General features: G+C 38.8%; 1 protein-coding gene across 2 annotated transcripts in view; it reads left to right on the forward strand.

Annotated features, from left to right (window-relative positions):
* Positions 1 to 13,279, forward strand: part of GPC6 (glypican 6) — a 903,858-nt gene that overhangs the window by 826,797 nt on the left and 63,782 nt on the right. For both annotated transcript variants that reach the window (XM_060769495.2, XM_060769496.2), the window contains exons 5-6: positions 1,124 to 1,254; positions 3,752 to 3,895. In XM_060769495.2, the coding sequence (XP_060625478.2) occupies positions 1,124 to 1,254; positions 3,752 to 3,895 (275 nt within the window). The remainder of the gene's footprint in view (positions 1 to 1,123; positions 1,255 to 3,751; positions 3,896 to 13,279) is intronic.

Consider the following 13,279-nt stretch of genomic DNA (forward strand, 5'->3'; position numbering starts at 1 on the left):
TTCCTCCCTTACAGCTCCATGTGCATTCCTCCCAAAGTTGTGCACTTGTGGAAGAGGGCAACCATCCCAGGTAGAAGGAATGTGCTGAAGTCTACATCTTTGGTCCCCAATATATGGTACTTGAGCCTCCAAAGAAGCTCAAGAATTAGGGTGTGACAAATATCTGCACACATATGCTTATGTAGGTTAAGCCCTCAACTTCTGCTTCAGGGGAAGTGGTAAATTTGCAGTGGGTTTTATTTATTTATAGAGCCATGAGAAGTACTGAAACCCATCTGCAAAACATATTGCCCCAGAAGAATTCAGCACCTTGGATAGCTCCCTTAAAGTTCAAACTAAAGCCTAGGGTGGATTCTTCATCCAGTGGTATAGGAGCCAATTCCAAAGTGCTCTTCAGAATTTCAGATTGATGTCTTTGCCAGAGTCAGAACATTTTATATGAGTAACATGTGCTCTTTTGCTAAACTATGACCATCCCAAGAACGCCATATACAGCTGAAGTCATGTGGCTACTATAGCATTGGACAAACCCAGTTCAAATTCCTGTTAAACAATGACATTTACTGCCTTTGGGTGATCACTTTCTTTCTGCTTAATCTACTTTCTCATGTTTCTGTAAAGAAACTGCAAACAGCATTTATTCTTGTAACAGCTTAGAAGCAAGATGGAAAATAAGATAAAGTATAGAATTTTGCTGATGTTCATTGACAAAATTTGTTTTATTGAACTGGTCAAAACAAATCCTGGTTATCTGGTGCATGTAATTACATAGTACACATCACTGGAAATACATGCATGTAATATGTAGGAATTAAAGGATCTGAGTCATTATCAAAACCATACAAATTCCTTCCTTGTACTTTTGCATACCTCTTAATAAGCATTTGCTAGAAGTCTATTCTCTCCTAAAGAGGAGGCACAATGCAGAGGTACATTCAAATGGACTTGGTGTTTTGTTAGCTACATATTATATATCTCTACAGAGGAGACACTAATGATTTCCACTGCTTTGCTGTGGGACAACTGCAAAATTCTGAAGCAGACTGATTTGTCAGAGCAGATCATACTGTACTATATGCTGCCACATAGTTGCTTATTGTTTAATGTCCTTATCTTTTAACAGATGCTATGCTTTTGGTAGCAGACAGATTAGAAGGACCATTCAACATTGAATCAGTAATGGATCCCATTGACGTCAAGATTTCTGAAGCCATCATGAACATGCAAGAAAACAGTGCACACGTCACAGCAAAGGTATCAAGCATGTTTTTGCTACTAAACACTTTGATTACCACTTATACTCATCCTTTGTTTTGCTTTGTTTTGTGTATTTTATTCTTTATTGCTTACAAAATTTTGCTTCTTGCCTGTGAGATTGAAGAAATTAAGTTTAAGACTTGGAGAAACAAGCTTGAAATATTAAGGAACCAAGTGTATAGTTTAAAGGGGGGGGGGAGATATTTAACAGGGAGTGTTAACAGAAGTCAAAGCCAGACAAAGGACACAGAAAAAATGCTAGGAAAAGGATCTTTTTGGAAGAAATCAAGAGAAACCTAGTTAAGTTCCACGCTTCCATCTGGTCCTTGAACTAATCATTTATTAGTTAGCCCCTGAGAGGAGTTAGAGTACTGATCTTCAATACAATCAATATTTTGTTTACTATTAAACTTTTTTGTTACGAGTTTCCAACTCTCTTCTTGCTGAGAAAAGGGCACCTGAGAGAGTTATTTCAGGGGGCAGAACAACTGCCCTGATTCATCCCCTGTGCTGTGGGGCTCATGGAAAAGGTGATGGCAGCTCTGGGCTATGTGGACAGTTGACCAGTTCAAATTAGAGCCAGTTCCCCTTACTAGACTAATCCTGGAGTGCAGGACTCCTCCAGAATTTCACTGAAACTCTGGAGCATTCCCCATCTTCTCCTAATGTGGAGTAAAACTGGGTTACTATGTGAGTTTTACCATGTGAGTTTTACCATGTGTTCTCCTGTACATTGACAGGACAATTTCTAGCCAACACCTAGATATAAGACCAGTATAGACAAACCTTAAATCTACTTTCTCAGATGCATCTGAGGAAACAGACTTAGGCTATGAAAGTTTGTGCTGCCTTTTTTTCTGATCAGCTTCTCAACTTTATCATGGCAGGCAAATATCTTATAGCGATAGCCAGGCTGGAAACATTTGTTCCTATGACTGATTAATTTGCAATTTGATACATCCATAGATGATATCACTTAGATTGATTCCCTCTTCACTTTTGCATCTCCTAGTCTTATCTATTATGATGCAATTATCTTTGTCATATGCCAACTCCTTCTGTGCATTAGAAATCTACCAAACATGTCTTCTTCCATTTATATGGATTAGGACTTTTTGGTTCACACTTTAATTCAAGAGTGTTGTTGTTCCACCTTTCCTATTATCCAGATATAACCTTGCTATCATTGATCTAATAGCAGATAAAACTTCAAAATGTTTAGCCTATCTTATGCTATTGTGTCTTGGAAAATATATTGTGAAACCTTGTGGAAATAAAGATGCAAATACCTCTTCAGGAAACATTGATGGGGCCATAAAGATAGCAGCTCTGCTTTCTCAATTCTGAGTCGTTGCCTCCAAATTCTGTTAAATTAAGGAAACAGATCACATTCATCAGAAGAAAAATGACATTTCAAAGGCCATGCTTATCACTACAGAACATTTGGTTGCCAGTCAGTATAATGATGATGTATGAAAAATCAGGTAGACTTGTCCTAGATACAAATTGACTTTCTGTTTTGTTTTGTTGTACTGTGCCAGAAGCATTCTTCCATAAGTTTTTATATTTACCTTTTCTTTGAGAAATACATTAAATATTTGAAGGCTGAATATAAGTCCTAAATGGACACTTCTGACAAAAATATCCAGCCTTTGGGAAACACTCCATAGTCCATAAACTGTATTAAAACAACAAAGTCCAGAGAAATTCCTCAGACTTGAAAACAGGAATTGAGTGGTACTTCAGGTAATCTATATCACTTTCATGCTGATGTATATGTTAACTTGTTGAACAGTTGGATGAAAGGCAAAGATCTTCTCCAGCCTAGAAAACTGGGGTATGCAAAGTACAGCTTTGAGCTACAAGTGTTTTACTCCTCCAAACTCTCCAGGCTGCCCTTTTCCTGGTACCAAAAAGGAGAAAGAGGTGATTTATCTCCCCAAAACGTCTAAGGATATCAACTTAAATAACCGGTTTGAGGGGGCCACTAACACTACTTAATATTATTATAAAATGCATTTTCAAAGCCAGCAGTGCTAATCTGGTCACTTGCAATTTTGTTTTGCTTGGGCGGCTTTTCAGCCCATCTGTGAATCTTCTTTCAGAGGATCATAAAGGCAAAGATTTGCCCCGAGGTGCACTGTTATTGCCTCCTTTCTGCTATACAGAAACTAATTTTTTTATGTTGTCACTGCATCTGTGAAGGAATTCCCATTGGAACAAAGTGGAGAGGCAGGTACAAGTTGGATATAAATGATGCAGCCCAAAAGCTCTACTTCATTTATCTAGTTTGACCTTTGGTAAATTAATCTTCTAAAACTCTTTACAGAAAATCAATATCAAAAAGTGTGCTTATTTGAGTGCTGATGATGACATCACTGATAGATTATTTTTACTATGTTATCAAATTTATCATGTTTGATATCCAGAAAGAAGATGCTGCTGCATTCTGTTTTAAGTAACCCTTCACCATAGTTTAATGTGGTTCTTCCAGGTCTTTCAAGGGTGTGGACAGCCCAAACCATCTCCAGGTTTAAGATCCTCCCGCTCCATTCCTGATAACTTTAATACTCGTTTTCGTCCCTATCACCCTGAGGAAAGACCAACAACAGCTGCGGGTACAAGCTTGGATAGGCTGGTGAGTAATGTTTGTACAAATAGAAAAAATGGAAATATTTTAATGATTGAAAAACCTGTTTTTCAAGTGTTGGGAACCTTGATGAAGAGATTTCAGGACCGATGTGACAGTTTGCAGTTCAGGACATAGTCTGTGAAAAGTTTTCTTTTTTGTTTCATAAACAGAAGTTTCTATGCAGGAAACATTTTCATGCAGGGACATTTGAGTTCATGGCAATAGTGCCATGATTGTACCATAAATACCAAAAAGTCACAAGGTTGTAAGTCTATATTACAACATTGTGAGTGCCTAACAGAATGTCTCCTACTCCACCTCCCTCTCACCCCATACGTTGAGTGGCTGTAATGCCAATGGGATGGGAAATCCACTCTGAATTTAAAAGGAAGTATCTAAACTGTTAATAGGTTCAATAGGTTCCTTTACAATTTAGGATAAAACCTGGCATGGATTTGTCAACCCATTGACTTTGGGCCCAGCAGACCCCTCCAATAGGCAGCTGTGTTCTTCTAAATATGAGGAACAATACAGCAAACTCATTCTTTTAGGTGCTGATAACAATACCAAAAGTGACACTGCTCTATTCTGCAAGCCATTCAAGCAGCAAAGGTCATGTGTAACCTTCAAAGTCTCTCTTTTTTTCCCCTCGCAACAGTTTCCTCCGAGTTTGCACGCTATAGCTGGGAAAGTCTGCTTGACCTGTAGGCAAATTTAGTCTGAGAATGTCATATTGCTTTGTCTTGGGTTGAACAGATGTATACTCACAATTTTTTTTAAAGAAAAGCAATCTGCCCAATTAATTGATTTAAAAGTTAAATAAAAAGCTAGCTGTGACAGAATTTTTACATCTGATTATTCATGCAGTATATAACTTCTTATATATTCACAGATTGCATATTGAGGGGTTTTTTAAAAGGAGGAAAGAAACAGAATTTTGATCAGCTTTTTTTTTCTTTTTCTTTTTTACAAATCATTAATCTTATCCCATTTTAAATTTTGGCTGTGTTTCTTGTTATACAATGGCCTAAATGAAAATTGAATCAAATGCTTGTAAATTAGCATTTAGATAAATCCATTGTTTCAATGGGTTTCCTTTAGTTCAAAGTAGGAATTTGATTTAGGTCAATGACTATAGTTCCAAGAGACACAAAGATTGGAAAAACTAAGGATCAGGAAAGCACATCTACTGTGCTCCCTGACTTTCCTTCTACACTGCAGAGACACAGATACCATCCCACAATTTCTCGCAGCCAAAAGGACTTTCAAAACACCGCAGGCTCACCAGATTTATGACCGCCTGGAGGATGCTTGCCAAAGTGCAGGCAAAACGTCAGGAGACAATGCCTCTAGACCATGGCCATACAGCCCGAAAAAACCTACAACAACCCAATGACTATAGTGTTTTAATCACATGGTAACCAAGGAAACAGTATCATAAATTATCAGTATGGTATAAGCAATTAGCTCCATGTAATTTTTAAAAAACGTTAATGCAAAATTATGTTGAATTATTATTACTATTATATTTATACTTCGCTTTTCTCTCTTGACCAAAACTTAAAATGCCTCACAATATTTAAAAACAATGCAATTCTACAACATTTCAAAATTAAAATAGAGTTAAAAGTACAGTCAGTTAAAATCACTTAAAACACTTATAAACTATTAAAATAATTTAAACACCATACAGTCCCCAATTAGCCTGCTGACCACTCTATTCCTAGAACCACTGGTCCTACTGATAGATTGTGAAAATATTCCCCAACAGCCATGGGAGAAGGGTAATGTATAGCTAGATGAACCACTTGGGTACAAAATGTATTATCTCCTCATCTTTTTGTTTTCAATGAGAAGTGCATCCCTATTCCCAATTCTGGGTAACTCTTTGGTCTACAGTGGTTGTAATATGGAAGAGTGGGAGAGAGGGAGGGTCTTACCAAATCATATACGAGTACTAAAACTGGATCTACACAATGCCTTCTCTCCCTGCTTATGGAATGTGTTGGATTTGTTAGAATCAGAAGTGGCATTGACAAAGATAAAGGATACTTTCTATCATCAGCATTTGATGATTTTCCTGAAAGATTTGGGAGTAGATAGTAGAACTCACTGGAAATGAGATGGCGTCCTCCACCACACCAGAGCAACAAAATAGTTTGGGGGACTCAAGAGAGGTTGGTAGGTCCCATCCTGGCATTCTCCAGTCAGATTACTGTCCAAAAGCTAGGAAGGATGAGAATCTCATGGACTTGGTTTAAGAACCTGTCATGATTCACATGTCCTTAAGCCTGGAGGACAGAATGAGAACCACTGCCCTTGAGGCATGGACACCTCCCCAAATAGTCTGTCTCCTCTCAATGTGGTTGTTTTATATGCTTATGTATTTATTGTATTTTGTGTATTTTGTTGAACTTCCAAGTGCTTTTGTAAGCTGTCTGAGCCCCTTTTGGTGGTGGGTTATAAAAGTATTATTATTATTATTATTATTATTATTATTATTATTATTATTGATGATGATGATGATGCAGCAAGTAAAAGCCTCTGCCAAATGCATAGTCAAGGATGACTATGACTGCAGCATATAACAGACCAACCCTGTCCTCTACTAGTGGGCATGCCAGCTGGGGGACATTGGGAATTTTAGTCCAAAATAAAAGTAGTAACATTTTCAGGTTCTGCTTTTGTTCCCTTCACACTTTAGAGTTCTGATCTCCTATCAGCAAGCTAAACTGTCCTGCAGATTCAAAATATTCCTGCCAATTGGAATACACTTCACTTTGTGAGAACAGCATTTCAAAAGAGAAATCTACTTTCTTCCATGAGAAAAATGGAACATGCCTACAACTGGAATAAGTAATTCTGTGTCTGTCATATTAAAGTGCATTCACTTTAGCTCCTAATTAACTTTACAATACACTCATTTTTACAGCTTCGCTCATAATTAAATAAGCACTTATTGTTGTTAAATGTCCCTATGCATAATGCATCTTCCCGTGCTAAAGTTTAATTAAGAAATTCACATTTCATACAAGTCAGAACAAAAAAATCTTGCTTTAGAACTTTCTTTAAAATATGCAACAGGTTTGTAATGATCAGAGACTTCAACTACAGTCAGTCCTCTGTGTCCATGAATTCTATGTCCACAGATTCAATCATCAACAACTTCAAAATACCCCCCCCCCCCCAAAATCTAAGAAACAAAAAACCTTAATTTTTTTTCCATTTTATATAAGGGAACCCATTTTACTATATCATTTTATAGAATGGGACTTGAGTAGTCACAGATTTTGGATATCCACAGGAGGTCCTGGAACTAAACCTCAATGGGTACAAGTGGCCCATTGTATAATCCATTCTTATTTTTTCTTTTTCTTTTTTTTTTTTTTGTTCTTTCGGACATTTTCTTCTAGTTTGTATAGTTACTACACCTTCTAGTAGTTATTCTATTCAAGTCTTTCTGTGAAAGACTATTCCAGACTTATTATTTATATTTGAATTATAAAAATGAAGCTGCTATATGTAGTACATAAAAGCAGCTCCTGTCGTTCATTATAAATTCCTCCCTCCTTCTCTCCCTGCCTCTCTTTCTCTTTCTCTTTTTTATGTTTGCTACTTCTGCAGCCAATTCAAGGAGTTAAGATACTATTCTTTCTTTTACTTGTTCTTTTACTTTTTGGAACATTTCAGCAATTTACAAAAAGAATTCCACTGAAAGATTAGGGTTTGCATACATGAAAAAGATATGGGTTTACTCAAACAATGTTGTATTTTGTAGAAACTTCACTACAGTTTTACAAAATGGGGGAGGGTGTTTTACAAAAACAATCATTTTTGCACACACAAAAAGGTTTGCAAAAATCAACTATCCTTAAAAAAGAAATTGTGCAAAATCTATCTGAATCTTTTGAATCACAAAAAAAGAAATATACATCTGAGTATAGAGTTCCATTTGTATGCACATATCCATTCATATTATGAGGGCTAAACTAAGCTCGCTTGAAATATTAATTAATACAAGTGGAAATTACTCTCCATCCAGTGCTTCTGGAATGGGAATCCCATGTAGGATCCTTATTGGTACATCCCCTAATGCAGTGGTCCTCAACCTGTGGGTCCCCAGATGTTTTGACCTTCAACTCCCAGAAATCCTAAGACCTGATAAACTGGCTGGGATTTTTGGGAGTTGTAGGCCAAAACACCTGGCGACCCACAGGTTGAGAACTACTGCCCTAATTGAAGAAATTGCATGAATGAATTTATAAGGAGAGAATTAATTCCTTTGCATGGAACGGCTGCACCGCAATAACAACTTGTGCTTTTTCTTCCTCCACACCGTGTTCCTCCACACAACTCAAATGCTTTTATTGAGACCTTCTCATTCCCAGGGCTGCCGTTATGTTACACTGTAGCAGAGCTGGAAAATGGACTGATGAGCAATGGGACTAATACATAGAGGGATGTGCATCACATCAATTCCAACTGACAATAGTCTCAAATTCTTTTCACATTATAGAATCATAGAGTTGGAAGAGACCTCATGGGCCATCCAGTCCAACCCCCTGCCAAGAAGCAGGAATATTGCATTCAAAGCACCCCTGACTGATGGCCATCCAGCCTCTGTTCAAAAGCTTCCAAAGAAGGAGCCTCCACCACACTCCAGGGCAGAGAGTTCCACTGCTGAATGGCTCCCACAGTCAGGAAATTCTTCCTCGTGTTCAGATGGAATCTCCTTTCCTGTAGTTTGAAGCCATTGTTCCACGTCCTAGTCTCCAGGGAAGCAAAAAACAAGCTTGCTCCCTCCTCCCTGTGACTTCTTCTCACATGCCTATCATGGCTATCATATCTCCTTTCAGCCTTCAGGCTAAATGTGCCCATCTCCTTAAGCCGCTCCTCATAGGGCTTGTTCTTCAGACCCTTGATCATTTTAGTCGTCCTCCTCTGGACACATTTCAGCTTGTCAATATCTCTCTTTAATTGTGGTGCCCAGAATTGGACACAATATTCCAGGTGTGGTCTAACCAAGGCAGAATAGAGGGTTAGAATTACTTCCCTAGATCTAGACACTATGCTCCTATTATGCAGGCCAAAATCCCATTGGCTTTTTTTGCCGCCACATCACATTGTTGGCTCATGTTTAACTTGTTGTCTACAAGGACTCCAAGATCTTTTACACACGTACTGCTCTCGAGCCAGGCGTCCCCCATTCTGTATCTTTGCATTTTGTTTTTTCTGCCTAAGTAGAGTATCTTGCATTTGTCACTGTTAATTTTGTTAGTTTTGGCCCATCTCCCTAATCTGTCAAGATCATTTTGAATCCTATTCCTGTCCTCTGGAGTATTGGCTATCCCTCCCAATTTGGTGTTGTCTGCAAACTTGATGATCCTGCCTTCTAACCCTTCATCTAAGTCATTAATAAAGATGTTGAACAGGACCGGGCCCAGGACAGAACCCTGCGGCACTCCGCTCGTCACTTCTTTCCAAGATGAAGAGGAAGCATTGGTGAGCACCCTCTGGGTTCATCCATTTAACCAATTACAGATCTACCTCACCATAGTTTTGCCTAGCCCACATTGGACTAGTTTGTTTGCCAGAAGGTCATGGGGGACCTTTTCGAAGGCCTTACTGAAATCCAGGTATGCTACATCCACAGCATTCCCCGCATCTACCCAGCTTGTAACTCTATTCAAAAAGAGATCAGATTAGTCTGGCATGACTTGTTTTCGATAAATCCATGTTGACTATTAGCGATGACCGCATTTGTTTCTAAGTGTTTGCAGACCACTTCCTTAACAATCTTTTCCAGAATCTTGCCTGGTATCGATGTGAGGCTGACCGGACGGTAATTGTTTGGGTCATCCTTTTTTCCCTTCTTGAAGATTGGGACCACATTGGCCCTCCTCCAATCTGCTGGAACTTCTCCCGTTCTCCAAGAACTCTCAAAGATTATTGCCAATGGTTCCGAAATGACTTCCGCTAGTTCCTTCAATACTCTTGGGTGTAGTTGATCTGGACCTGGGGACTTGAACTCATTTAGAGCGGCCTGGGGACTTGAACTCATTTAGAGTGGCTGGACGACTTGTTTCCCAATTTGGGGTTGGATGTCCTCTAATCCCTCATCCACTCCATCTTGCTGAGGTTGAAGATGACTTTCTTTTTGTGAGAAGACTGAGGCAAAGAAGACTGATGCATGTTGGAACATTAGTTCCAACATGCATCAGGCACCAATGCATATTGGGCACTCCTGCCAGTGTTCTGCTATGCATCTCCACAATTCAGTAAAGAGTTTTTTAGCCCCTCTGCTTCCATATATGCAAACATTACATAACACAACAGGTCATATTGGATTCCAGCTATCTTCTTTAGAGTATTTTAGCCATATAGAAGTCATCAGACCCTCCATAAATCCTTAAACCAAGTCAATAAATGGAATAAAGTGATGGTTTGAAGATATGCTTACTAGCAAGTAGAATCCCAAATCAGCTATATTGAAGGGGAAAATATTTGAAAGCAACCCATGCCTGTACCAAGGATTTACAGCAGCAGCTACTGGTAGCTAGTCCTTGGTGCCTGAGATGTGAGCACATCTCAGCATAAATAAGGCAATTTCTCCTGTGCTCAGTCCCATTAACTTGTTATGGCAAACGCCATATTTCTCTCTGCCTTTCTGCTGAAACAGTAGGCAAATAGCTATATTTTGCTTGTAGCCATATCCCACATCTAATTGATATTGTCATTTCCCTCCCTCTTGCATAAAGGATAAGTGAAATAATTGTGTATTGCTATTCCATTTAAGAATGGATGTGTTTCTCACTATTCTAAGCAAGAGTGACAGATCAAGGCATGATACAATCATTTCTTTCAGTTGGTTTTATCCTCTGCTTATCTGTCACCTTGCATTAAAAAGAATATTATAGCCTAAATCCAGTTTTTTATCCAAAGTAGGATTAGAGTCATTTTATCAATAGGAACCTTAGAAGTCAACATTTCTAAGTTGCAATGATTTGGTAAATGTATTCTATTTGAGGATATCAGTTTAATTTAAGTTTATGGATAAAAACATAAGTGTTAATAGTATTTTTTAAATCAACATAATAGCTATAATAGTCACTCAATCCCACTCAATATTTTATATCTGGTTAAGAGTTCATAAATGATTAAAGCCTTTTTCTCCTAGTAGAAACAGTAATGGGGTTTCCCAGTGAGCAAGAAACTCCAGACTGTGGGTGTCACAATAAATAAAACAGCTGGCTCTTGATGTCAACTAGTTTAGCCTGTGATCCTATATCTGCTTGGAGCATGTGTCCAATTAAACTTGCTGAGTTTTAGCTCTGAGTAAGCACAAGAACAAAGAATCATAAAGCTGGAACGGGCACAAGAATGTCCTCCAACCTCTGCAGGAAATCTACAACTCAAGCATCCCTGACAGAAGGCTAGCCATCTTCTATGTAAAGAAACAAAACAAAACAAAACTCCAATGACAGAGAGATTGCACATTCAAGAAAAGAACATACATCAATACATTAATAAATCATATTTCCCCCTTTATTTTGTGTTTTATTTAGTAAGAAGATTTGATAATTGGGGGAGGTCAGGATAGAATTAAATGCTATAGGAAGAGAGATTTATGATAATGTTTAAAAATGTTGTTATTGTTAACTTAAGAGACTAACAATAACAATTGTTAGCTTCATTATACTAGCATAGAAAGATATGAATGTTGGAGGGAAATGAACATTAGGATTTAAAGATTTTGTTTACATATTTGTTTTACTTATACCCTGCTTTTCTCCCTGTGGGGACTCAAGGCAGTGAACAATCCTACACTTTGGGATAGTCATAGCTTAAAAATGTGCAATGCAAAGTTAAAAATAATTAAATTGTACAGTGTGGATTAAGGTTAAAAAAAGATTAAAACATAATAAATACACTTAAAATTGCCTTTAAAACTCACAGACCTCTCCCCCAAGAATCCCACCAACACTTCCCTAGCAGCATCCCTGTTATTCTTCCTCAAATGTCTGCTGGCAGAAGAAGGTCTTGACCTACTTGTGGAAGACCAGCAGGGATGGGGCCATCCTGGTCTCTCTTGGGAAGGAGTTCCACAATCTGGGATAAGCCACCAAAAATGCCCTCTCTTGTGTTCCCACCAAGTTTTCTTGAGCAGATGAGAGAAGGCTCTCCCCAATAGATCAGAGATGTCTACCAGGTTCATAGAAAGAGATTTGATCCTTCAGATAATTTGGTCCGAAGCCATATAGGGCTTTATATGTCAAAACCAGCACTTTGAATTGTGCCAGGAAATGTGTTGGCAGTCAGTGGAGTTGTTGCAACAGCAGAGTTGTATGTTCCTTGTAGCCAGCCACAGTTCTATGGATCAACTGAAGTTTCTGAGCACCTTTCAAAGGTGGCTTCACATAGAGCTCATTACAATAGTCCAATCAAGATATAACCAAAGGCATGTATCACCATAGATAGATATGATTTCTCCAGGAACAGGTACAGTTGGCACACACAATTTAATTATGCAAAAGTACTCCAGGGCCTCCAGGTTCAAAGCCGAATCCAGGAGTGTGCCCAAACTGTGAACCTGAGTTTTCAAAGGAAGTGGGATCCCATATCTGTCTTACAACTGACCAGGAGCACCCAGTCATGTCTGAATTAAGCTTCAATTTATTTGTCCTCCTCCATACACTGCTAGGCACCAGTTTAACACAGGAACCACTTCCTTGGAATTAGGTGGAAAGGTGTAATAGAGTTGAGTTTCATCTGTGTATAGATGGCACTTCAAAATTTCAGATGACCTCTCCCAGCAGTTTCATGTATATGTTAAATGGCATGGGGGACAAAATCAAACCCTGAGGGTACTCACAGGCCAGTGGTCAAGGAGACAAACCGGTGTCCCCCAGCACCACCCTCTGTGAACATCCCTCCAGGAATCAATTGAGTCACTAAAGAACAGTACCTCCAAGTTCCATCTCAGAAAGGTGAATCAGAAGGATACTTTAGTATATGGTATCAAAAGCCACTGAAAGTACAAGAGAACTATCAGGAATACACTCCCCCAGTTCTTTGCATAGGTCATTCACCAAGGTGACCAAAGCTGTCTCTGTTCCATAAACAAGCATGGAACCAGACTGAAATGGATCTAGATCATCTGCTTCATCCAAGAACCCTTGGAGTTGTGAACATGCTCCAGATGCTTGCCCAAAAATGGGAGATTGCATCTGTCATTGTCCAGTGGGGTCTATGGAAGCTTTTTTAGAAGTGGTCTTACCACAGCCTCCTTGAGACCTGTGGAGATGCTGCCCTGATGTAAGGAGGCATTGATCACTTCCCTGACCCACTCCACCAGTCTCCCTCTGGCCTGTTTTATGAGCCAGGATGGGC

This window comes from Anolis sagrei, chromosome 3 (assembly GCF_037176765.1).
Source record: "Anolis sagrei isolate rAnoSag1 chromosome 3, rAnoSag1.mat, whole genome shotgun sequence".
Taxonomy (NCBI): domain Eukaryota; kingdom Metazoa; phylum Chordata; class Lepidosauria; order Squamata; family Dactyloidae; genus Anolis; species Anolis sagrei.